Source organism: Rhopilema esculentum, chromosome 1, assembly GCF_057945365.1.
Source record: "Rhopilema esculentum isolate cy_ngs chromosome 1, ASM5794536v1, whole genome shotgun sequence".
Lineage (NCBI taxonomy): Eukaryota > Metazoa > Cnidaria > Scyphozoa > Rhizostomeae > Rhizostomatidae > Rhopilema > Rhopilema esculentum.
This window is the reverse complement of record NC_142815.1, coordinates 4,314,003-4,340,575: the sequence shown is the minus strand read 5'-3', so window position 1 is coordinate 4,340,575 and position 26,573 is coordinate 4,314,003. Positions and strand designations below refer to the sequence as shown.

Below are 26,573 nucleotides of genomic sequence, written 5' to 3'. Positions count from 1 at the left end.
CCACTCATTAGGGAAAGGGCATATGAAAACCTTTTGCTTTAGAAGAGGCCTATTAGAGAGAAGATATATTTAAACTGCGGTGCAAGGAAGGCCACTCATTAGGGAAAGGGCATATGAAAACCTTTTGCTTTAGAAGAGGCCTATTAAAGAGAAGACAAGTTTAAACTGCGGTGCAAGGAAGGCCACTCATTAGGGAAAGGGCATATGAAAACCTTTTGCTTTAGAAGAGGCCTATTAAAGAGAAGATATATTTAAACTGCGGTGCAAGGAAGGTCACTCATTAGAGAAAGGGCATATGAAAACCTTTTGCTTTAGAAGAGGCCTATTAGAGAGAAGATATATTTAAACTGCGGTGCAAGGAAGGCCACTCATTAGGGAAAGGGCATATGAAAACCTTTTGCTTTAGAAGGGGCCTATTAGAGAGAAGATATATTTAAACTGCGGTGCAAGGAAGGCCACTCATTAGGGAAAGGGCATATGAAAACCTTTTGCTTTAGAAGAGGCCTATTAGAGAGAAGATATATTTAAACTGCGGTGCAAGGAAGGCCACTCATTAGGGAAAGGGCATATGAAAACCTTTTGCTTTAGAAGAGGCCTATTAGAGAGAAGATATATTTAAACTGCGGTGCAAGGAAGGCCACTCATTAGGGAAAGGGCATATGAAAACCTTTTGCTTTAGAAGAGGCCTATTAGAGAGAAGATATATTTAAACTGCGGTGCAAGGAAGGCCACTCATTAGGGAAAGGGCATATGAAAACCTTTTGCTTTAGAAGAGGCCTATTAGAGAGAAGATATATTTAAACTGCGGTGCAAGGAAGGCCACTCATTAGGGAAAGGGCATATGAAAACCTTTTGCTTTAGAAGAGGCCTATTAGAGAGAAGATATATTTAAACTGCGGTGCAAGGAAGGCCACTCATTAGGGAAAGGGCATATGAAAACCTTTTGCTTTAGAAGGGGCCTATTAAAGAGAAGACAAGTTTAAACTGCGGTGCAAGGAAGGCCACTCATTAGGGAAAGGGCATATGAAAACCTTTTGCTTTAGAAGAGGCCTATTAGAGAGAAGATATATTTAAACTGCGGTGCAAGGAAGGCCACTCATTAGGGAAAGGGCATATGAAAACCTTTTGCTTTAGAAGGGGCCTATTAAAGAGAAGACAAGTTTAAACTGCGGTGCAAGGAAGGCCACTCATTAGGGAAAGGGCATATGAAAACCTTTTGCTTTAGAAGAGGCCTATTAAAGAGAAGACAAGTTTAAACTGCGGTGCAAGGAAGGCCACTCATTAGAGAGAGGGCATATTAAAACATTTTGCTGCAAAAGTTGCTCATTAGAGAAAAGATATATTCAAGCTGTGGTTCTAGGAAGGGGACGCATATTAAACATTTTTTGCCATAGATTTAATACCATTAGAGAGGAACCTTGTTGAAATCACTGTGATAAAGAGGACTGATTAGAAAGATGGCATATTTGAGCTCGATTCAAGAAAAGGGGCTCATTAGAGTGGCAACCTATTGGAGAGAGGACATAGTTCAAACTAGATGCAAAATAGGGGCTCATGATAGAGAGCACATATTTGAAACTTGATGCAAAAAAGGTTTTCAGAATATTGTAAAACATTCACGCAAATGAAAGACAATGAACGGTAAAGTTTCTTAAACTATACAGAAATAAAACGTTTTTCAAATGATTGTGTTTTCAAAAGAATCAACTCCCTAAGACGGCAGTTATGCAATGAAATGGGAGACAGAATCAATTTAGTTTGAAAAAACATTTTCTTACTTTTGATACAAAATAACCACTCATACTACTACAAACAAACATCTAATTATTGTTTCGTGGATCACGCGAAAGTGTCAAATAAAATTGGTTATTAATCTGGACTTTGTATGAAACATGTTCGTTTCAAATCTGAATATAGTAAGGGTCTGATATGTGTGAAGATGTTATCGTCAACAGCTGCTACCAGGTTTGTGTAGTTTGATCATTGATCCAAGATTGTCACTTCTCAAGCAATGCAACGGATAAACCTTTCCTTTTTTCGGCAATCAAATGATTAATTAGCATTCAAACTTTGTCAAACAAGTATTTAGAAAGATAACTTACAAACTTGATTCTTCTTCATGCCTGTTCTTTGCCTTTTATTTTTCTTTCCTTTTCATTCTAGAAGTTAAATCGGAACGAACTTTAAAATATGAAACAAGTTAAAAAGGTAACTTTTCTGTAAAGCAAATTCTCGTTATCTAAATTTCCAAGATTGCAGCATTTTTATGAATTTTTTACAATTCTAATTTAAATTGGTTAAGGAGGAAGACAAAAATGAGGGGTATCAGGGGGGTGTTTAGAACCCTCTGTATTAAATGCCTCGTACTAAAATTATTTTCCAATAAAACTCATTTGAAGGCCTTAACCTTACCCTAAAGAAAAGAGAATCGAAATTTTAATCAATACAAAAGTTTCGCTATCACAAACATCTGTGCATCCTTTCAAGACCTTTTAGCTCCTTTGCTGCCAATTTTTGGATAACTTGCAGTACACAGACCATTTCAGGTTTGCTCTGATGAAGCTAGTCATTAATTTACTTGTGTTTATTGTTGATTTTTCGTGGCGCGTTGCGGGGTTTCTTATTTCCTCCATTGCTATAAAATGTTAACCTGAATTAAAAATTAAAATAGGCCTGAGGATTCTATACTTGGGGAATCGATTGCACAAATGCAAGGGATGTGTTCCGGACGAAATTAATCTGCTGTTGTGATTCAAGAACACAGCTTTTGTTAACATATTTCATTGTTTATACATGTTCGTAACATCTTTAAAAGAAATGGACAATGAACAGACAACCCTGCACAATATTAACCCTGCACAATATCCCGAGAAATGGTAAAGTTTCCAAGCGCGGGGTCACTGAAAACCCAAGCGATATGCATCACATCAGAAATTGTAAGTTGCAAGTTTCTTTTTAGCCTTCAAAAATTTCTTTCAACTTCCATAATTTTTTTTCGTGCCCTTTGTTTCTTGGGACGTTGAAAAAGGATCCCTTTTCGATAGGCCTAATCTTACAGCGAAAAACACCTAAAGTACACAAAATTAGGAAGATGTGAGTATCAATGTTTTCCATTATCAAATTAATCACTATTAAGTTATTTTATTACACAAATTATACTTTGTCGTTCGGAAAACTTTCGTTTAGAGGCCCAAACGTGACATAGGAAATATGAAAAGAAAACCAAACGGAATTGAATAAAAAGCCCGTAATTTGTAAGAAAAAACTATTTGCATACCTCCTATTACAAATTTTCTTCTTTTACTTGCAGAACTTCTTGGCTCTTTGAAAAGGCATTTCTTCTCAGCGGGGAGCTTCGACTTTTCCTCCATCTTGACACTTGAATGTTCTTCTTGGCGAACTGCATTGTGGGTGAGTTTTTACCTCTTGGGAAATCGCAGCGACGGGAGTTGCTGCAAGGGGCAACAAATGCGAAAGAGGGGCGGGTCAAAGGGAAGAAGTCTTTATGGGTGTTCAGGGTTAAAAGCGAATTAAAGCATCTATAAAAAATTTGGTAATAATATCTTTGTGACATCTTCTTTTTCAAGTGGAAGAGAAGTTGGTAAGTAACGTCAAAATATATTGTTCATGTCAAATGAGTGCGATAACACACACAAAAGCCAGAGAATTCACGATAACCCCTTTTTCAATTTGCGAAAAATATTAAGTGTTTCAATTCCATATTCCTGTTCTTTTTTTCAACCTTTTATTACGCATTGAAAACCAATCTTTATTCTCTGCATGTTGCACTATTTTGTACAACTAAACTACGTAAGTCAATTAATTACTTTAAATGCAACTTTAAAGATATTTCATGTTTGGAAACTGCCAGTTTCTAACTAAACAAATTTATCTAACACATTCAGATTTCAACTATCATTAACCCATTTTTTGACGTTCTGAAGCAGTTGATTTCCCATCCTTTAAAGATGCAAGGAAATGATTTCGTCTGCTTTCTTTTTAAAACATGAATATCTTTTTTAAACCTATCTATCTTTGAACAAGCGCTATCAACCGAAATTAACAAACATCTCTTGAAGCTTTCCTTTCCTAACAAACATCTCTTGGAATTTCCCTTTGCTCACAAACATCTCTTTGAGCTTCACTTTCCTAACAAACATCTCTTGGAGCTTCAGCAATGTTTGAAACCATCAACGGTTCTATTGAAGCTCTCTGCATTTACTACTGCTACAATTAAATTTTGAAGTAAAAGAGGATCAAATTCAAATAAAGCCATTCAACTTTTTGGGTTAAAACCTTAATTATCAAAAACATTATATAAAACCTTAAGTTCGAAACTGCTCACTTCAGGATTAAAACATATTATAACTGCCCTACCGAAGGAGCGTGGGTTTAAAGATAGACCTCATTTTCATTCAAATTTTTTTATTTATACAACTAGATTTATGAATCCATCTTTATCAATCCCCCTTACCCTTTCCCTACCCCTAATGGGCAAAGCGCAAACTAACTTATTCTTACATATATCTTTACACCCCTACCCTTTTCTAGAGAAATCTTCTCTCTATTCTCGTTTTCTTTAAAGACAGTGACACACGACACAGTGCTTAAGAAACAGTTAATTGAAATAAAAAATCGCATATCCGCCATGATTTTCCTTGAACCGATTTTACTAAATCTCCCTGCCAGCCAATGACCTCTTTGTAGAAAGAAAAGGGGGAGATGTGGCTCGCAAGCAGGGATGTGCCTTCAAGCAGAAATCTTAGGTAACAAAAATCGTTAGAACCTCTTATAAACTCACTCCGGTGTATGCATGGAGTGTTTGTTGCAGGGTAAGGAAAAAATAATTCAATTTGAAACACGAGTTCACAATTACCCCCACTTCAGTGGTCGAGTTCTCCACAACCCTCGTGCAACTGCAGGGGAAGCACAAGAAAGCACTAAGCAAATACAAAATGAGAGATTCTAGAAATCTTCAGTATTGAAAATATGACGTAATATATATATGACATGCTATAAACAGACGAACTCTACATCGAAATTTATTTTATAAAAGAAAGAAAAATTAGAAAATGGTCTAGGAATCCCAGCTGTTCTTCGTCTGTAATTTATTAAAATTACACGCACACAAGATAAGGTTCGCGTGAATGGGCTAGCAAATGAACCTACAAAACTTAGCCGCATATTACCGAATCTAAGTTCATAAGCAAAATGAATTTGCGATCAAAACAAACGTTTTTAATTCAGTTTTTTACCAAAGCACTCAAGGCTGGCCTAGCTTTTAGCTGCATGCGTAACAGGGGAAACATTACAATGACAAATGCAATCAGGGGAATCAAATTCAACAGATAAAAGACGACAAGTGTAATAAATGGAAGAGCAGTTCTAGGAGAGATAAATTTTCACGAGATAGAGTACAAGTGTTAAGATACTTCAAACAACGGTAATTCAAATTGCCAATGACAGCGGTCGAAGTCAAGCTAATAACAGTCAAAATTAGATTTGCAGAGATTGAAACGATAATGAATTCTAGAGAATTACTAAGCCTGTTGGATATTACACACGATCTTTGAAGGGAAAATTCGGGATATTTGCGGATAGAAGAAACAGGGCTTTTTACAATTAGGGGATCAACAGCACCAACATAATTCAATTGGGTCATCCACTGTGGCTGATCTCGCAGAAAGGTTTGCGAGGGCGCAATAGGGTAGTCAATTAAACAAGCTACTGACAATAATAATAATAATAATAATGATCACAGCGATGATTGGTTCATTTCTTGTACAATCGACTCACGGCATTATGAACATTAAGGATAATTTTCGACAAGACTTGAACTCTCAGTCGAAATACAGTGTTACTTTGATCAAATAAAAACATTTTCTATAAGATTGTGCAAAATTTGAAGAGACCCCCTTTCTTTTGTCGTTCTTCATTTGTGACTTTAATGCCACCACCCCCTGCGCCGGCGGAGCTGGAATCCTGCGAAGGAGGGAATGTTGGAAGTGAGTGTTTCTGTAATTGACGTCATCCTGAAGAAACTTTTCATCTTACGAAAAAATATCTTAAAATTGCATAAAACTCAAATCAAAACTTGCAGTTAGTTTACTTGCGTTTTATGCACTATTATTTCATCTTGCAGAGGTTCTTATATTTACTCAAAATTGTCTGCAGTCCTTGCAAAATAAGTACAGTGTTTCATACTTCTGTCAAGGCCTAACAGGGCAGCTTAGGACAGACAAGGCAACCTTGTATTAGATGCTTTTACATCAAAATTCGACATTTAAAACATTCTTAACCTAAATGACATTTTCGGTCCTTCGCCAAAATGTTGACTTTTGTGCAAATTGAGGTAGGATTAAAATTCAATTCTTGGCCAGATGTTGGATATTGTTAAAGTGTCAATATAACACACTTGACACTGCAGACAATTTCACTCACTGACCCGATTCATTGTTGGTCTGGTGATATCAGAAAGAAATAATAAAACTTTCCAGAATTAACTTTTCTGCCTCACGGTTTCTGGCATAACTGACTTATAAATAAACTTAACGAGTCCTTGAATATCTGATGGAAGGCGGTTAGGCCCAGTTCAACTGTGAATAAACCACTCTAGGCCAATTTATAACACACCAGACTTTTTATTCTTACTTAGTCAAACATTAGCCCAAATTGCAAAACGAAGCCCCAACTTTCACGCTCAGGCTGGAAAAATCAATTTAGCACAGAAATGTTATTTCTTCACACAACAATAACCGCAGACAATCGCTCGTACTTAGCCTTCTAACAAACAAGAATACCACATTTGCACCCACGGTAAAGCCGATACAATATACGACGGTGCTTGCGAGTCATATGCGTCAAATGCGACTCAGAAAATAATCGTGGATTTGATCAAAAATGGACAGAAAAAATTACATCCTTGTGCTGGTGGAACTAAGCATTCCTCAGACGCCATTTTCATCTTATATTATCTTATTTCATATCATCTCATTTCATTTACACCTATTTTCATCGCCTCCCTTTTTCATTTCATGTCATTATTTCATATCATCTCATTTCATGGCCAAATTTTAGAAAGAAACGGAAGTAGAAAAGATATTTACAGAGCCAAGTGGTATGTTATCGTACTTTTGAAAGAATTTTAACCTTTAAAATATAAAAGGAATAATCCCTGCCAGGCCGATAGCAATTATAAAATTACAAAAAAAAAATTTACAAAAACATACCAGCTTTTTGTCCATTTTTTGTTTTATGTTCCTTGCTAATGTTATGAAAGACTCTTCAACATTTTGCGCTGTTTTTGCACTAGTTTCCATAAAGCGAAGGTTGTACTCTGTGGCAAGCTAAAATTCAAAATAAATCAACAATATGAAACGTTTTGCCAATAAATAAATTGCAAGAACTATTTATTTGCTAAAAGCCCAAATCATCAAAGGAAACAACAAAAAGCAATTTTTGTAATACAATTTTACAAAAGGGAATGTCACAAAATATTTCACAAAAAAACTTCCTAATTATTGCAAAATCGAACATCACTCCATTCAAAATTCAAAATCAATCCTTGAAGAAAGAAACGATCCATTTTGGTTACATATCCCCGACGCCAATCCTTACCTTAAGCTTTTCTTTACAGTTTCTTACAAGGGGGGGGGGGGGGGGGGGCAGGGGCATTTTGAGGACAATTTGTACCCCATCAGATGAAAACTCTGGACAGCAATTAAATTTTGCAGGGATAGGGATGTGGCTATTTTGTGGAGCCAGGGTTGCCGAATTGCTGGGCTTAGGGTGGGATCGGGTTTACGATTCTTTCGTGGTTGTGGAGTCATATCAACGTCAAAAATGTTTCATAGTTAATAATAAGAAACGATTATTTTTGGGCATTGATCATTCAGCATCCTGAGCCCCATGGCACAAAAACACTTTCTAGCACCAGACATTTTGCATCTATATTCAACGGTCACTTTGCTTACCTGCTGACCGCGTTCTTTTGACACTTGCCGTTTGTCATCCATGTCACATTTGTTTCCTAGAATCATTTTTTCAACATCGGCAGCAGCGTGCTAGAACAATTAATAAGACGAATATTGAATTTGAAAGATGCTGACATTTGATTTCGAAATAATATTAGGTGAGGTTGAATCAAACTGAGGCTAATTGAAACTGCATGGCTTTAAATGGTTTCTGACGCCTGGCAAAAACACTTAACGCAATGCTTGCCAAGACACATTCAATGGCCAAGGCATATCCAAAGCTTGTATTTCGCTTATAAATTATTTATTTCTTTTCCAAATAATAAATGTATCCGATCTTGCACCCCCTTCTTTATCAGCTCAATGTTGGTATTTCTGTCACTAGAATAAATTTGCTCCAACACAAAGGAGGAGGGGGAATATCTTAATAACAACATTTTATGATACTTCAAATCATGAATCAAACAGCATACAAAACCATAGCTTTGGCTAAACGTGCTTTGCTAAACGTGCTTTGCCAGTTAAGGGGAAGCGCTGTCATCAGAAATGAGAATGAGAAGAAGTGAGTTTGAGTCAGTTTTTTATTGCATATCAGGGTGTTGATTGGGGTTTTGGGGGTGTTCCCCAAGAAAAAGGGGCTGTGAACTGCTGTTTGTACAAAGTTGAATAACAATTTTTTTGCGGTACAGAATTTGAAAATGGCTTTGAAAAAAGCAAACATTTTACAACATACTTAAAGCTTTTTCGTCTGACACTCCTCAGAGCATAAAACGTCAGAATAAGGTTCCGAAAAAACACGTTTGAAAAATATATACCCAGTTGTGGATCGAAATAGGCCAATCAGAAAAACGCAAGCACAAGACCGGTATAGTTGACCAATCAGTGCCGCGAGCCTAAAGAAAAATTACCAATGGAGTCCAAGAGAGAAAACGAACTCCTTTTGTCTACACAATGGCGGCTTTTTCGTTTTTATGTAGATTGACTCCAAAACTGCTAGATGGAAGGACGACCGGGCTCTGCCAATTATCCGAAACATGTCGTCATTATAGAGTTTTGCACAATCTGGGTTGTCTAAAAGATGTTGACCAATGGCAGAATCACTTGTTTTAACAGTGTTTCTAGACCTACAAGATCGAGGAGGCTGTTCTCTTTGAGGGGCAGTTTTGTTTCGTATGTTGGAAGGAACATGCTGTTTTATCCTATCCCCCAATCTTTGGGTTGTGCGCCCTACGTAGCCAGAATCACACTGGCACGTAAATTCATAAATGACGGAACTTTTTTGTTTGGTAGGGACGCAATCCTTTTGAATGGATGGAAGGGCTCTCCTAGTGCTGTAAACAATCCGAGGATTGACAGCAAAGAAACAATTGGTTATGGCTTGCCTAATTTGACTCTCGAATCGCAAGGAAGTGTTACCAATCCATGGTAGTTTCAAATAAACTGGGCACTTTTGCGGACCAAACTTTTGAACAGCCGAAAAACTTGCGATCTTCTCCTTAGTATAAGATAAAATGACGTCTTCAGGATAGCCGTTGTCCAAGAAAGATTGGGGGATAGGATAAAACAGCATGTTCCTTCCAACATACGAAACAAAACTGCCCCTCAAAGAGAACAGCCTCCTCGATCTTGTAGGTCTAGAAACACTGTTAAAACAAGTGATTCTGCCATTGGTCAACATCTTTTAGACAACCCAGATTGTGCAAAACTCTATAATGACGACATGTTTCGGATAATTGGCAGAGCCCGGTCGTCCTTCCATCTAGCAGTTTTGGAGTCAATCTACATAAAAACGAAAAAGCCGCCATTGTGTAGACAAAAGGAGTTCGTTTTCTCTCTTGGACTCCATTGGTAATTTTTCTTTAGGCTCGCGGCACTGATTGGTCAACTATACCGGTCTTGTGCTTGCGTTTTTCTGATTGGCCTATTTCGATCCACAACTGGGTATATATTTTTCAAACATGTTTTTTCGGAACCTTATTCTGACGTTTTATGCTCTGAGGAGTGTCAGACGAAAAAGCTTTAAGTATGTTGTAAAATGTTTGCTTTTTTCAAAGCCATTTTCAAAGTTGAATAAGTTGATAAATCTTTCTATCAACCTTTTCACCCTTATAACTGCCTATCACATGCATACATAAGTACATGGTTGAAAAAGAAATGATAGTCGTGTCATCTGGAATAATCAACTAACGCTTTATCCTCTGAGTTATGGCAAACAGGTCTGGTGTAATATCTGGTGTTATCGCAGACTTCAATATCCTCCGTTTTTGCTTTCTGTGTGATTTTGAAACTTTACTCTACCAGGGGCTTTTATGATAACAAACAACTTTTTGTTTGCTAGGTTTTGTAAAAATATTGGAAACTTGAAGAGACGAAATGGAATTAAAACAGGAACCAGACATTTGAGCGATTTAAGAAAAAAAAAGAGATTAAATTATCAAGATAATGAATAAGTGATTAAAATATCAATATAATTAAAATACCTCATCAATGTTTCGGATCCAATTCCTGATATTGTCAAAGGATTTTTCATTTGTAATATCATAAACTAACATGATTCCCTGAAAATAAATGATTTTGCATTATTACAAAAAGGCAATTTTGATATTGTTTATCTTTGATACATACATGAATATCAAGAAGGATTTGAAAGATCTTGGCGTGAACAGTGAAATCGCTGCTGACAGAGTTGCTTGGTGTTTTGCAATCAGATGACGTAACTTTATAGAAGAAGTTACACCCCAGTTAATGGGAAAAACTGATGTTAAACAGAACATGATAATTATGTTTGACTCTAATCAACATGCAATCAAGAAACCAAAATCCTGTTTTAACATAATCATTACAATCACATAATCATGTTTAATCATAATTCACTTTCTTACCATTGCTCCTCTGTAGTATGCAGTTGTGATTGTTCTGAATCTCTCTTGGCCTGCTGTGTCCCTGTTCAAAGATCAAACTCCAATTAAAATGTTTACTTAACATGGACCATAACCAAAAAATATTCTTTCAGGCAACAATCAACTTTTATCACACATTAAAACGTTTAGGAATCAAAATATCTGATAACTGATATGCAGGGGTTGTTACATATTTGCTTTTCAAAATTGAATAATTTCCATGCAACCTGTGCCTTTTTTGACTTTATTAAATATGAATTTAGCAGCATTTTTCTTCTGGTTCATCTGAAAAAGCTTAATTAAACTGAATCGTCTCTCAAGCATTTCACCTCATTTTCTAGCCATGTTGGCAATGATCTTGGTCTTGTTTCCTGAACCATTCACTACACACTGTGTATATTTAGCTTCTCAATTTGTTTGACATTACTTACACATAAACACCTCAGTTCACTCAGCTGAAAATGAGTACCTAGCTAAAACATACTAGGCAGGCAAAGGGGGCGTGGAAAGGAACTGGCCACCTTACCACATACTACCACCACACAATGCTGCAGATGATGCACCACAACAGTGCATCCCTCGCGTTCAATATTGAATATGAGACTAACCTTTACCTTCATGATATATGAAGGGCAAAGAAAATTAAAAGCACATGTTCTGTTCTATTACAAGCAGAACCAAAGAAGACATATTTTATGTTGTATTTCAAGCAGCACCATGGAAAAAAACTCACCAAATTTGTAGCTTGATTTTCTTTCCATCTAGCTCTATTGTTCTTATTTTGAAATCGATTCCTGAAATAAACTGAGCAAAATCAACAAAAGAAAAATATATAATTTACGAAATGAAATTAAGGCTTTTAAGCAACAAAGCTCATTTTAAAAGATATAAATACATTAAACAAAAGTATATATATATATATATATAATTTATATATGATTTATATATACAATATATATACAAATGTATATAATTTCAGATGATGTCAGAAATATTATTCTTTAATCTTTTTAGCAAGATGATCAGTTGAAGCAAGTAACTCTAGCTTTCATTTCACCAGTCTTTAACTTACCACTCGTCTTAACAACTAAATCTTAAAGCAAATTCTTAAGAACTGTCTAAAGATCTTAACATGGCAGTTGAGCCTAAAACTGGAATTTGTACCATAATTCTTGCTTATTCAAAAGGTTTCAATTGCCATTCTTTCTTTTCTTGAAAACCTCATGTTTACAGAAAATTTAATATAAAGCGATCATCAAATTTGTTTCTCATGTTTTCAATGTTTTGCTAAAAGTTTTCTTTTATATTCAAAATGAAATTTTACAATTAGAAGCTACTTGACTACACTATAAGGACAATACCACAGAGTGCAAGATGCCACGACAATGAGACCAAATACCATGCTAAAAGTCTGTCTGTCCTCAAAGCAAGAATCACAGAATAAAACCTTGTGACAACAACAGGTAATACTACTGATTTTAATATTAACAGTGCCACCTTAAAACAAACAAAAGTCACCCAATGATTAGCAGACAAAGCAAGTACTTGACTGTAGAATGAAAAAAATTCATTTTAACAAGACAAATGACGAAACAGTTTACTCATATTTTTGCTTTCTTCAAAGCCATTTTAAAATTTATTTTGAAAGGAGGATGTATTTGCAGCAAGAAACTGTTGCCTTTACGAAAGTATGACTTTATAGATAAAAAAAATCTTATATCAACACATTTCTGCGAAAAACATTTCTGCTGTTAAGCGGGCTTTTCAAGTGTCCGGAAAAATTCAGAATTAACACTTGTAAATGTAACCACTTGCAAATTTGGTGAAACTTTGCTTATTAGGCAGCTTTTGCTGGCAACTTTTCAAAAAAAGTCACACAGCAATTCAGAAGTAGTGAAAAGAGAACCTGTTATTCAAAAGTAATTAAAAACGGTTCAGAAAAACATTCTGTTGATCTGTCATAAAATTTTTGAACCCAGAACCAATTGTTACTAAGCGTGCATCTATTGAAAATTCCAAAACAAATTAATCGGCATTTGAGGCTTTTGAATGATTCAAACAACAAACATGCACATTTGGACTGTTTCTGTTATTAAACTTCCATTAACAATAAACTTGATTTTGCATTTTAGATACGATAGACAATCGCTGCAACAGAAGCACTGTAGTTTGTGCCCTTCAAAGTTTATATTTCGATACAATGAACCAACCTGCAGGTCAAGGCGAGCTATTAAACCTAACCGGCGTTAACAAATAAATCTCGCTTGTTAAAATCCATGTTAAGATCTTGTCAAGGTGAGCATAAACGGGCCCAACGAAACAAAAAGGATGGCCAATAATAATTATAATGTTTTGGGATTCATTAAAGTTTAGGCTCCTAGGATCAAATATTTTCCTGTGTATTTTTACCGCCCCGAGATAATTTCGTCATCAACTTCCCTTTCCAAAAACCGATTAGGCTCATGCGACGCAACATATCTCCGTTATGCAAATGACGGTATTGAGCGATGCATGAAACATCGATAAGGCCTGACAAATGAGCATTTGATTTCATTGAAGAGGCACTCGCAGGGTATCAAATGAATCATCATAAGTAGAACTGTGTCAGCTTGCACGGAAAGCCACAAATGTCAAAATTCCGCAGCGATGTTTAAAGGTGTTTAGGCCTAAAAATTCAGGGCTACAAACCAATGGTCGAGATGAACGTCGAGTTGAAAGCATCCTCTGAAAATCTGAAGAGCACACATGTCTTCCCAACGCCCGAGTCTCCAATTAAAAGCAATTTAAAAAGATGATCGTAGGTTTTCGCCATTGCAATTTATTTCCCTTCGGCTTCCAGGTGTGGCAATCTTCGAACCCAGGCCATGTAGGCAGGACACAAACGAGACAGTTTCAAGTGGAGGTCACTCGTCATAATCACAATCATAACTTTTTTATCAAAGGGGCCTAGGGAAGGGGACCCCTTCGACTTACGTCAATTACCGAGTTCCTTAATTAACATTTTGCTTGGTAAAAACCAACACCTTTGATTATTCCTTCAAACTAGAAACTGAAGCCTGAGCGCTAATTCTCTCGATTTGGGATAAATCTAAATAAAAACATAAGATGATTGTGTACCAATGTCCATCCAACACGACATTTTTTGAAGAAACGAACCCAGATGCAAGATAATATACGCATTCCATCAAAAAGGGTGACAAATTATTTATGTTCTTTTCACCTCCAAACAGCCCCCGCCCCCCCCCCCATTCTTTGAAGAGTCTCGTACTGAATGTTCATTAATTTCGCTAAAACTGTAGAAAAATTCTAATTTTACAGTTTACTGGACGAGCTAACATGATGTCAACTATTAAACCCAACTTCGAAAAAATAAGACGGAGACTAAATTCATTCGCCGATGTGAAAGAAAGAAGACAGATCGATTTCTGTAGAGGAAACGCTGGGATATGCTTTAACAAGCTTTGTTAAATTCATGTCATTGGCTTAGATTTACAATTGCGTTACTGATCACGTGCACGAGCCAGTTTGTGTTAGAATGGCGACGAGAAGGCACAATTGATCACATGATTGATCACATGATCGTATAAAGTCCCATTTGTTGAATAGGAAGTTTTTGAGGAATGTTCGATACAGTCTTCCAGCATTCCAAAATTAGATAGCCATAAAACTTTATATAAATGGGTTGAAAAAAGAAATGGCAAACTGTGAATTTAATGGAGCTGTTAAATTTTGCAGCCTTCGTGGTGTTTAAAGGGTACCCCAATCTCAACCTCCCAGAACCCCTTCTTTTTGTCAATATTGCTGAAACGGGTCGATGAACGAGTTACAATTCTTCACGAGAGATACAAAGTAAGCAGAAAGACCGTTAAAATGCCAAGGGAGCTTTAAAAGTAAAAAAGAAACAGGACATTCCTCAAATGCGATGAACAGAGAAACGTAAGGTAACATGGCCGATCTTTTAAGAGAGGTTAGATTCTAAGGGATCATCCGGCTCGCTTGACCACCTTTATCAAAAACTCAATGACAAACATAAATCAAGTTTTCGTTGACAAATGTTTCGGAGATTTTGTATGACTGTTTACCGGAAAAATTCTTGCGAAGTTGGTGGAGAATCTGGTTGTACTATCTCAAAGCTGTTTTTGCCATAAAAAAGTAAATTATTCATTTGCATCCCTCTTTAGGGATATAGGCAGGCGTCCCTTTGCCCCACCTGATCAAACAATGCTTGCCCCCAGCAGCATTAGCGATCTAAAAAAGCTAGAGGAGACGTAAAAATTGATACCAAAATGAAGTTGCAGTTTGCTTTGAGTTACCTGGAAAAGTTAAAAGCAACAAGATAAAGAAGAACTGAAAATGCTATTTACACGATTGCTAAAAGTAAAAACTGACAAAGGCCTAAAGAACAAAACAGATTTGCAAAGCTAGCTGTCTGGGGTGAATATATTTCGAGGGGTAATGAAACGGGGGCACAAAGGGAATATACATGCAGAAAGGGCACACGGAGAAGGATTCACGGGGTAAGAGGGTAAGTGTGGGAGGGTATCTAAGAGCGGGCACATTTGGAGGGCGCATTAGGAAGAGGATATGGGGAGACATTATGGGGGAGATGATATGGGGGAGGGAATATGGGGGACAAGAAATGGGGGAGAGGATAGAGGGAGAGGAAATGGGGGAGGGCATAATTTGAAATGCGTATTGGGGAGAGAATATGGGGCAGGCTCATAGGAAGTACCGAGGGGGGACAGCACATGGGGAAGTGAGCATGGGGCAAGCCCATAGTGGCACTAAGGACATTTTCATACTATATTCGAGATCGGTTGCGCAAAGGAAAACAGGGATTCGGCAACTGGTGTACCTGAGTATTAAACATATGACGTCACCATTATCGCAATAACTGCACTTAAATGTTGGATAAATATTCCAACAAGTTCTTTTTACACTGCGATAAAAATATTTCTAGAGGTCGTGACAATGATGACAATAAACAAGCTACAGTAATTACCTTGGGCAGGCATAACACTTTATCACGCGTTTATAACTAAGACTCATTGTTCCCAACCCTAATTCCTAAATGTCATATCTCTTAAAGATAAAATGGACTTGATACAACATTTACGTACTCGAGGATATCTTTGTACTTGGACCCCCCATCTGGGTGAGCACTCTGTCAAGCCACTGCAGTGGTCCATTAAGATGAATCTCAACCCAACAAGGGGTCGACGTAATTGTTTGTCTCCTGTACTCAGCCCCCCACCCCTTAACGAAACTCATCCTGATGGTACACATAGGCCGAAGCTGATAGACTGCCTCGAACCCCTGTGGCACCATATCAGCAAGCAATGCAGCGAACTCCTGGTTGTTGAAGATCTTCAAATTGCAATTCGGCGGGATTTTGCAGACGGTGGCGGGATGCCAGCCGTACCGCCGGTTGCAGTTGGGGCTTTGTACAAAGATACTGCTATCACTTAAACACTCCGCGTAAACCTCGCCTCCAAAATAGTACAGCCTCATTCCCTTACCAATATGACGTCGTGTTAACTCAATGGTCTCGGTTCGGTTAATGTTGGAGAGGAGGCCAAGACAGAATCGGTCGGCGCTGCACGGATTTGTGTAGCCGTCAACGGCGAGAACCGGCTTGGTGGCGTGGAAAGTCTCGCCGACGCGTGTTGACATTTCATAATAGGAAATATAACACCAGGCAGTTGGTTCTTCGTATGAAATGAGCTGCGCATCTGGAGTGAAAGGAATAATTTATGATAATTATGACAGAAACAAATACACGGCCTTTAACTGTTTAGCAATAAGAAACAATCCTACTCAAAAATCATGTGGTAGATTGCTACAAAGTAGAGCAACAAGCTTTGGTGTATAGAACAGGAAGGTTCTAAGTTGCTGCTCCGAGTTTCACACTTGATGCCAACATTAAGCAACAGAATAACATGAAAGGAAAGAACTGAATAAACTCCTCCTCTTCTTCAATTCAAGTTCCCTTTTCTCGAACCGTATTTACAATTGAACCATTGAGTCTATTCGATTGACCGATCAAGTGCTTTACGATTAGACTTTCTGCAATGTTCTACAATAAATTGTGTCGAGAACTGAATAAATTGAATATAATTAATCCTTTGTACATATAACAAGGTTTCCTAAAACTATATTTGAAAAAGACAAGTTCTCGACAAGTATTATAACTTGATAACAGATCTAATGGTCTGGGCAACTTTAAGGAGTTTACCATTTGCCAAGTGACTATTTCATTGTGCATAACTTTCATTTCGTATCATGAATAAGAAAAAACAAGACTATTTGCAAGCAGACAAATTTACTCGTCGTCTTTTACATCAAAAGGTGATAAAAATATCGACTTTAACAAACAGGCTGGTTATAAAATCTAAAAAACTGTTTTTTGCATTCTATTTTGTACGATAGCTTCTGGGTCTACATGGGTGGTGCTCTTTGAAATATGGTCTTTAATAAAAAACTTACAGGAAGAATAATCTTCAACCCTAAATTTTGATTTAAACATTCCCTTATCTGAAAGAGAAAATCGTAACAGCTTGCAAAAACTGTAGCATTAATATGGGCTTTCTAAAATTATGGATCAGCTTATTTCAACCAGATAAAAGCATGGATATGAAAGAGCGTTGTTTGATTGGGTTGTTTGGTTCAAATCAGAAAACTTGCTACATTTTTTATGATTCGTATATGATTAAAAAACAACAATACACCGACATACTACTTGAAGGAGAGGAGCGTTTTAGATTAATGAGAAAACGAAGCAGAAAGCCTTTTAAATGTCTTACCTACTACACTTGATGTTATGTCAACATTAGGCCCAACGGAATCTGAAAAGCAGAAACAAGTTTTCAAATGAGAATTAGTAGATAAAAAACATACAAAGAAATATCATCAATAAATAAAAATAAACATGTGTTCGTGGTATACTTAATTTATTCCCACTTTAATTTTTCAAATTTCTTGTAAAAGCAAGCAAGAAATCTCTGAAAAGTAGTTAGACAATGAGGAGAAGCATTTAAACAGGGAAAGTTGAGCGAATTAAAACATACCACTTAAAATTGCTGGGTTGGCTTGGCCACCCCCAACACTTGATCCAACATCTGACATATATCCACGAACTGACGAATCTAGAACGAAAAAGTTAGATTTCTAAAATTCGATCATCTAAAATAAGAAACTTGCTGAAAAAATGTTTGCAGAAGAGAAAAATTCTAACAACAATCGAACTCATAAAGTCAGCAAAATGAAAAGCCTCATATGAAAACAAAATGGTTTGCAATGCAGTAAGCTGATGAAATTTTATTTATCTTAGCTGTTGCAAATTTATGTACATTCACTACTTCAATATTGAAGAGCTACACACGTGTTAACTAGGCAAAAAATATTGTGTTTAATATTTCAAAATTATCTCAGAATTAAAGACTCATTGCTAACAATGGGCCTTTGCGAGCGTGGCGACGGTCCAAACAATGGCAGTAAACTTCTACGGATTAACCATAATTGATTTCAGACTGTCTAAAAATGCATTATGGGATGTTTGCGTAGCGCAATGGCTCATTGTTAGCAATGAGTCTTTAAGTATATACAAATTAAAGTCACTTAAAATCTAAGAACTTTTGTTCAACCTTTCTATTTTGAAGGTAGATCATAAGTACGAAAAATGTGACAAAAATTGAATCAGAGAGCAAAATTTTCTGAAGGTAAGTTGAAATAAAAGCAATAAATTTTGGAAGTACCAGTTGAGCCGACTGGAGACAATGCGGTGGCAGAAAGGGCTGTTGGAGAGACAACTGTGAAAGAGAAAAATTGATTAAGTATCTATCTTAGTAGCAGTCAATTAAACCAAGGTTGATGAAAAGTGATTAAAAGTGATTAATTACTCAAAGTTTTTATAAAATTATTTGTTTAACTGAAAAGAGGCATTGAAAGGGTGTCTGGCACATTGGACACGATAACCTTTACAAAAGATGAACAAATGGCTGCATAATCGGGGTCAAGTGTGTCTGAACAAATTACAATTCAATGTTTTCCAATGGTTCGGCAGAAAAAGGGGGGTACACAGCTCCTGCAAAACTTTGTCCCTGGGCCCTTCTTCCTTTCCCTGTCATGGTCCCGCCAACACTTTAACCCACCCATGCCCAAGTGTATACGAAGTTCTAATAAAAAAAATCCTGAGTCATGATAACAAATAATTAAATCTCACCTGAATTGGAGCCTTGTGGTGCTTGTGGAGAAAGCTGTGTTGGACTTATTGGAGTTGAAACTGTAAAATAAAAAACTTAAATATAACTTCTATGTTGATTTGATACTTCACATTTTGGCTCAATGCCTAGAAAGCATCTAACCATACTTTCTTTCTCAACCTAACTCTAATTCTGTGGTGTCCATAGACTGGATTAATTTCATCTTTCTTCTGTTTTACAGACCATAATCGAGGTTTGACTGGCACAATAGCAAATATTGCCTGAAGACATAAACACAATTGAACAACAGAGTCACACTTCAAGATTAATCTACTTTTCCAAAAATCATAAAACAAACAGAGAAATTCTGCTATATTCCAACATTTCCAAAGAAACTAAACATTCGTTTAAGAAAAGATAAATTAAAAACATATTACAACATAAATCTGTCAAGACATTAAAATTGAAGACTGAAAATGGGAAGAACAATATCAAACCTTGGTCACTCATTTCTGGTGAAATAGTTATATTCTCAGCTGGGCGACCAAGATCGTCCAAAGATGGGGTTTCAGGCACTTTTGTGGGCAATTCTTGTTGCCTTGGCACCAAAACAGGAGGGAGAACTGCAAAGAAAAAACATGTTTGAATCTACAGAAACAGATTAAAATGTCTAGTTTTGGCCTCTGTTTGGCCTCTAAAAGTAGTTTCTTGGGCACTGAGAAGCTATGCTCATCCTGTATGTCACAGTCCTTCCTCTCGATTTAACCAAACCTTTGAATTCCTATATGTTCATGATAGGAACTCGAACCACATACCCTTGGATAGTTAGCAAGCAACTCAAACCACAGAGTCTTCATCAGACACCAGAAACCAAGGCAAAGCCAAAATGGTCGCAGAATGTATAAACAACAGTGATAACAAGGTCTTAAATCTGCTTTTGATCAAACAATGCAAGTTTTGACTGAAAAATAGTAGTCTGTACTTGGTTATAAACAGTAAAACACTTTTTCTCAAACTTTTCATTGATTTGCAAATCGGTAAAAAATTTTTAAAGGATTCTTTCTTTCTTTCTTTCTTGCTTTCATTCTTTCTTTATTTATTTATTTCTTTCCTTTCTTCTTTCTTTCTTGCTTTCATTCTTGCTTTCATTCTTTCTTTCTTTCTTTCTTTCTTTCTTTCTTTCTTTCTTTCTTTCTTTCTTTCTTTCTTTCTTTCTTTCTTTCTTTCTTTCTTTCTTTCTTTCTTTCTTTCTTTCTTTCTTTCTTTAAAAAAACTTGATCTAGCCTGGCTGGTATGATTACGACTATAAACACACAGCTCCTATAATATTTACTATTGCAAATTAAATGCACACATTTTAAGGCTATTTTTGATTCAGCTGCAATTATGACTTCAAAAATCAAGTTTTGATAGAAAGACATTAAATATGTACTGGGTCAACAACATTAAAAACACATTTTCCTAAGTATTCCAGTTCAAGTAAAGAAAGAACACTCCTTGATGATCTGGTCTGTGTCGAGTGCAATGTTGTTCATAATAGTAGCATAAAAGTCTAGGCCATGTGGCATGGAAATCATAAATTAACCTGCAAAAAAATGGTTTTCTGTGAATACGGTTTTGGCTCTAACTAAGCAAGTCAGGGACTTGAGCAAGCCAGAGATGGATGCAGATGTTTGCTCAATTAAGAATCCTACATGTGTTGGCTCATTTCGATACATAGTCTGTCTATAACAAAAAGTTGTTTTACTCTTTTATCATTCAAACTATAACAACAAAAGTACCTGGTGTTTCCACTCGTTGGTAATGGTAAGGATTGACACAAACGAGTTTCTTCTTGAGGTGGAATGCATATTCACACAGGTCAATCGCTCTCAATTCATGGTGGGACTGTAAATCTGGCCACCTCCAGAGCTTGCAGTAGATAACATGGGGAAGACCTTTACGGTGGGAAATCTGGAGACGACCATCAAGGCTTCTAGGAATTGTAACACAGCTTGTTGGAGTTCCTACAAATCAAGTAATAGTTTGTCAACAAAATAATACGAGAAAATATGAGAGAATGCGGGAAAAGCCTTACAAAGCTACCCAGTACTATCGACCACAAGAGTTCTTTGGGGTGCCAAGAGACTAGCTTTTTTATAGACGGTTTAACAGTTAAACGTGATAGGCCAATTTGCATGTTAAAAGTAAGCTATGTGGTGCATGTAAATGAGAAATCTTAGCTTGGAAAAGAATTGCTAATTATATTTTTATATATGTATTCAAAAGCTCTACACTATAATGTTTTTTAAAACTTAAATAGATGATCAGTAAAAAAACAACTTGCTAAACGTGTCCCGATATGCTTCCTCAATATGTATATCTGTATATATATATTCAATAGCTCCTAACTCTAAAGTTTTTTAACAATATAAATAGATACTCAATAAAAAAACAACTTGGTTGATGTTTCGCTGTAAGCTTCTTCAGACATGCAAACAATAAATATATAAAATAATGTAATAAACAGGACCAGTGAAATTCACAAGGACAAAGTGCCATTAAAGATTCAGGGGGATTTCTAGATTTCAAAAGATCGAAAAATAGCACAATCTATGATGAATTTCCTGAATAGAGCCTTTCTGAATAGGGCCAGGTGGGTCTTCTGGGTGGTTGCGGGAAATCTCTGGTCGATTTGACTTGCAGTAAAGACCTTGGCAAGTCCATCTCCACACTTAATTGCGACATTTTGAATTTTGTATTTCCAAAATTCTATCAGCCATAACTTTTATTTCTCTTTTTTAGTGAATTTTGCCTTTTTTAAAAAAACAGCACTTCAGTTTAGGGGGAGGGGCAATCACTTTTTCTTTGAGAGGAAAAACTTAAATTAATTTATTTAAGTTTTAATTAATTTGAGATTATGTTGCATTTGTTTGATTCCTCAGAGCCACTGTAGGGATCCAAAATTACATATTTTAAACAAGCATCTGAAAGATTAGATTGCTATAATTCATCAATATATTCTCTCTATTATGGTTCACAAGTGTCATGGAAGCGTTTATTTCCATAGGCAATTAGAATTAAATTTGCATACCACTTGCATCAGCATAGCTGACACGCTGGGTGACAAGAGTTGCACAAGATAACTCCTATTTTTAACAGAACTATGCCTCATTTTTTCTTGATCAAATTTCATAACTTAACGTTTGTGTTAGTAAGAAACAAAAAAGTTTCTCAAAGGCCTTCTCATATTAAACAGAAAGCAGATTTCTATAAATTTAGCTTGAAACATGACTCAAAACAATTCTCATAATCTAAAAACTTTAAAAACATTGCAATGCCATGGAAAGATTCACAAAACCTTTTTTTCTGTTCAAAAATTTACTGGGTGGAGACAATTTGGCCAACAGTCTTCAAAATTAATCAAATGAACAACAGAAAGATGCAAAGCCAGGATGTCTAAGCTGTTTCCTGCTAGGTCCTTTGGGAGGAAAATGTTCAAGTAAATCAGCAACAAAATTATATGTTTTTGTCTTTTTTTTATCCTAGGCCCCAGCTCTTACTGGGCAATGGATGCAGGGCCAAATTGTCTTCCCTCAGGTCTTGTGAGGAGTAAAATGCAGGTGCTTGAAAAACTGGATACCTTCAACTTTCTAGGTGTTCAATTTAGTTTTGCCTTTGGTTTTAAGATAATATAAACATGCTAGGTGCTTGATCAATCAAGTTTCTAGAACTTTCTAGGTGCATGTGGAGAAGGAGCTTGATTGAGCTGGATTACCTCTCCTCGCATAGCCTGTTTTCCCTGGCCCCAGCTGGTCAGAACAATGGATAGAATGCTTTTAAAGTTGGAACAAACAAAGCAACTATAAATACGAAACTGATAACACTGACTTATAATAAAACTCTCGGGAAGTATCCAGGTGGCTCCTATACTAACAAATGACACTTGTTGAGAACAAAGAAAATTTACAAAAAACTTCAAAACACAATCATTACAAAGCTAAGGACAGGGGAAGTCCTAAATGGTGTTTATAAAAATCTAACTTCGCCATCTTTGTTCACTATCAGCTAAATATGTTCTAGAAACCCAAATCCTGAATCCATTGTCCAATTCCTTTGGTTAAGTCAATTAGAGAATCAGCCATATTTATAATGGTTGACTTGGCAACCAGGAAATGTAAAATATTGATTAAAATGCCAATTGAAAGACTCAGCAAATTGATATACCATAGACAAGAGTCTGTCATTTGTTTAATGGACAGGATGGGAACTTGGGCAGTCTTCAAATTATTTGGGGGAAGCCAGGCTAAAATAAGCAGGCCTGGCCATTTGAGTAGAGCCATGGCTCCTGCTCCCCTCCAGGCTCTCCTCAAACGCTGGAGGGGAGCTACAGATTGCTCTCCTGAATCATTCTAAAAAGCAAATTTGCTCTCCTTAAAATCAATTTTTCCTTTGTTTCTTTTCTTATAGCTCACCTAAATACTACTAGCAGAGCTGTTAACTGCTCCCCTGTTAAATGTCTTACGGCCAGGCCTGGATAAGCCACTTTTTGACATCCCCTTCGCAACAAATTATGCACAGGTTTTGGTTAGTTATTCATAGTAAACATTTGACTACAAATATGATGCAACAGGCAACTACAAATAACAAAAGGGAATTTTTTCCTACCAACAGAAAAATAAATTTCTAATTGTGACCCAATCAAAGTTTTCAATGATATATCAATATGAAACCAAAAATTGTTATGGAAACTGGAGCTGTGACAAGAATTTTACATTATTTCATATTCATATTGTAGGCAGAAAAAGGAGTTTCTTGGGTCCAAAATAAGTGTCTCCCTCTGCTTATTAATTTTACAAAATGCATCCATGACATCCTTTTTCCAGACCAAAAAAGAGTGGCAACATCAGTGCAAACTGAATGTTCTCATTATGCTGCTATTTTACAAAAACCTGTTTATCAATTTTGAAAACCAATTTCTTTTTTATATTCTGTCTGTTTCCAATCTTATATTCCAACATAGATTAGATTGTTAACCTGTTAAGCTTCAAATGCTCAGGAAATTCAAATTTGTGACAATTATTCAAATTTTCTGAAAAGGGGGAGAAACTTTTAAGAAACTTCTTCTAACTTGTAAACATAAACAGACATAAACTTGTAAACTTTTGCAGTGTTTATTTTTCAATTGGAGTTCAATAAAAAGCAATTCTAAAAAAAATCATCTACCATAAGTTTTATGGATGATAATTTCGTTCTTAGATTGATTTTTTAAAGAAAAACATATTTTGCTGATAGGAATTATCAATCATGAAACCAAAGGTATTCAAAACATTTTTCAAATCACTCCAATTTTTAGTTGACAAATTAAAATGAAACATAATCCTTTAAAAAAGTATTTCTGAACACCATCCTACGCATAGAAAGCCGTATTATTCAAAGAGAGCAGAACAAAACAATCGCATATTTTCACTAAAATTAGTTGCGTGAGCGTCGATTTATACAAAGAAACATTGTTTTCAATTTCAGGTTCGAGAAGGATTAACATATGGCCTTTATAATATATTCTCAAACTACATGCTGGTTGCCAATGACTAGCACGCAACGCCGTGTTGCTTGAGTAACCAGTTATGAAGGTTTTCAAGGGAAGACAATTTTAAGCAGATGAGTCAACATTGCAGAACAGATCGCTAAGTAGCAGTACTCAATCCCAACTTGAATTTCCTGTATCACACAATCGCATTGAAAGCATCAAATAGCATACAATTTCCTTACTATAATATTTGCAACAGAAAGAAATAGGTATTGAAAGTGCGATGCTCACAACTAGGCCTAATTGCATTTGACAAATTTTAAAGCCTAGATCATTCAGGGCGGATTGGAAAAGATTTAAAGTGATCTCGTTTGATGTGACCAACATTAAACATCAGCCATTTTGAATAGTTTCTATGCATTAATGCTTCATAATTAATCGCAACTTATCCTAAAATATTCGGCGCAAATTCACACAAAAACATCACCAGAATAAGCAAGCTACAAACAATGATTTATGACAATGCGTGGAATAAGGTTTTGTGAAATGTTCACATCGTACCACGCGTTGTCAAATTGAGCTCGATACAGGTCAAAAGCCCAGCAAAACACCTTGCTCTATTAACGTGAACATGTTAATATCTTATTGGCTACATTGACCTGCAAATGGGGCTCTTCATCTTGTCTTTATTGTTAAATAGATCATTTAAACAAACGCACAAAGCGCCTAGCAGGTTCCATCGTGTACAGACGCAAGAAACAACTGTTGCAAATCAAGTATTGATGATAAAAGGACTTCGCAAATTTCAAAGCTGACCTTTCTATTAACATACAAATACCATCTTTAGAAAAAGTATAAAAACATTTCCAAACAAGCAGTAAATAAACACGATCAAATATATACCAGGCTTTGTAATGGCATTTTCCAATATCTCCAGTCCTCCGTTTTTCTTGAGCTTTTTAACCAAACTTTTAACAGCCTTCTCATCCCACTTATCGTCAGAGTCACTCGTGATTTTGTGGCCTACAAGACGTTTGACAATCGGTGGTGTAAAATTTAGCAAAGAAGTCATCTCTGGTGCCGATCTGTCTGCACAACAGGGCAGCCTGTTAGCTCACAACCATGCAGAAAAATCAATCAAACATAGCAAATAAGAATTGCAGCTAAATACAACTTCAAATGTCAAGTTATTTTCTTCTCCAGTTTTTATCCCGCAGCGATATGCAATGTGCGCACCACCACAAGGTAAACAGCCCACATTCGGTCACGTGCTCAAACGTTCTTTGTTCTATGGTCACGTGACACCCAAACTGCGGAGGAGATTGGGGTGTTTAACTTGGCCATTCGCAACAGGTTGTAGGGATCCCCTGGGGCAAAAGCCAGGGGGTCACATCTTTATACCTTTGTTATTTTCAAACTTAATTCTATTTCATATAACAAGTTACAACTTTATTTTGTTTCATATTATTTTCTTACATTATGTCACGTAAAATTGAATGCACTGTTGATTTCTACGTTATGCAATCAGTTCAAATTGAAGTCCCATAAAACCTGGATTTGTCAATGGCCTGTTTCTTACATACAATAGAAATTAAATGCATTTGATAGCGATATTCATTATTCTCAATTATTAAAAATTACGATGATGATTTTGATAGTTATAAATAATACATCTGCCATACATTTTAAAACAATTCTTCTTTTTTTCTTTATTCGTACGATTGAAATACCCTTTCTCCCAAATACAAGCTAGCCAATTGCAAATAAACCTTTTAAATCGCGAGATTTGTAATTGCGTCTTAAGTTGAGTTGGTTGAAATATAAAGTTTTGATTGTTAACTTTGATAATTATTATTATTATAACGGTTCTGATGACAATGATGATGTTGAAACGAAACAAGTGAACAGAATGCAACAAGCTGTTTTCTCTCTTGCTAATCATGTCATTATAATCTTATTTATTGTCATTATAATCTGATTTAACTTTATT

General features: G+C 36.1%; 2 protein-coding genes across 2 annotated transcripts; both read right to left on the bottom strand.

The window, feature by feature from the left end:
* Positions 1-4,958: 4,958 nt before the first annotated feature.
* Positions 4,959-13,748, bottom strand: LOC135690372 (ras-related protein Rab-8A). Its single transcript, XM_065207900.2, has 7 exons — positions 13,562-13,748; positions 11,607-11,667; positions 10,856-10,916; positions 10,454-10,531; positions 7,974-8,063; positions 7,230-7,346; positions 4,959-5,982 (listed from the first exon to the last, which is right to left on the bottom strand). Exons 1-7 carry the CDS (start codon positions 13,683-13,685, stop codon positions 5,884-5,886), a joined length of 630 nt encoding a protein of 209 aa, XP_065063972.1. The 5' UTR covers positions 13,686-13,748; the 3' UTR covers positions 4,959-5,883.
* A 1,412-nt stretch (positions 13,749-15,160) lies between these two features.
* On the bottom strand, positions 15,161-25,836 carry LOC135690370 (SMAD family member 3). The gene is made up of 8 exons (XM_065207898.2): positions 25,487-25,836; positions 20,856-21,080; positions 19,572-19,697; positions 19,095-19,154; positions 18,628-18,681; positions 17,941-18,018; positions 17,677-17,718; positions 15,161-16,605 (listed from the first exon to the last, which is right to left on the bottom strand). The coding sequence occupies exons 1-8, from the start codon at positions 25,653-25,655 to the stop codon at positions 15,986-15,988; spliced, it is 1,374 nt and encodes a 457-aa protein (XP_065063970.1). The 5' UTR covers positions 25,656-25,836; the 3' UTR covers positions 15,161-15,985.
* Positions 25,837-26,573: the final 737 nt, after the last annotated feature.

Coding starts and splice junctions, on each gene's coding strand:
- LOC135690372 (XM_065207900.2), bottom strand. CDS start 13,685: ATGGCGAAAACCTACGATCATCTTTTTAAATTGCTTTTAATTGGAGAC. Junction 10,917..11,606: donor AAAATCAAGCTACAAATTTG/GTGAGTTTTTTT, acceptor ATCTTTGAACAG/GGACACAGCAGGCCAAGAGA. Junction 10,532..10,855: donor CATACTACAGAGGAGCAATG/GTAAGAAAGTGA, acceptor ATTTATTTTCAG/GGAATCATGTTAGTTTATGA.
- LOC135690370 (XM_065207898.2), bottom strand. CDS start 25,655: ATGACTTCTTTGCTAAATTTTACACCACCGATTGTCAAACGTCTTGTA. Junction 17,719..17,940: donor CAACCCAGCAATTTTAAGTG/GTATGTTTTAAT, acceptor TCTGCTTTTCAG/ATTCCGTTGGGCCTAATGTT. Junction 16,606..17,676: donor CATAACATCAAGTGTAGTAG/GTAAGACATTTA, acceptor CTTTCACTCCAG/ATGCGCAGCTCATTTCATAC.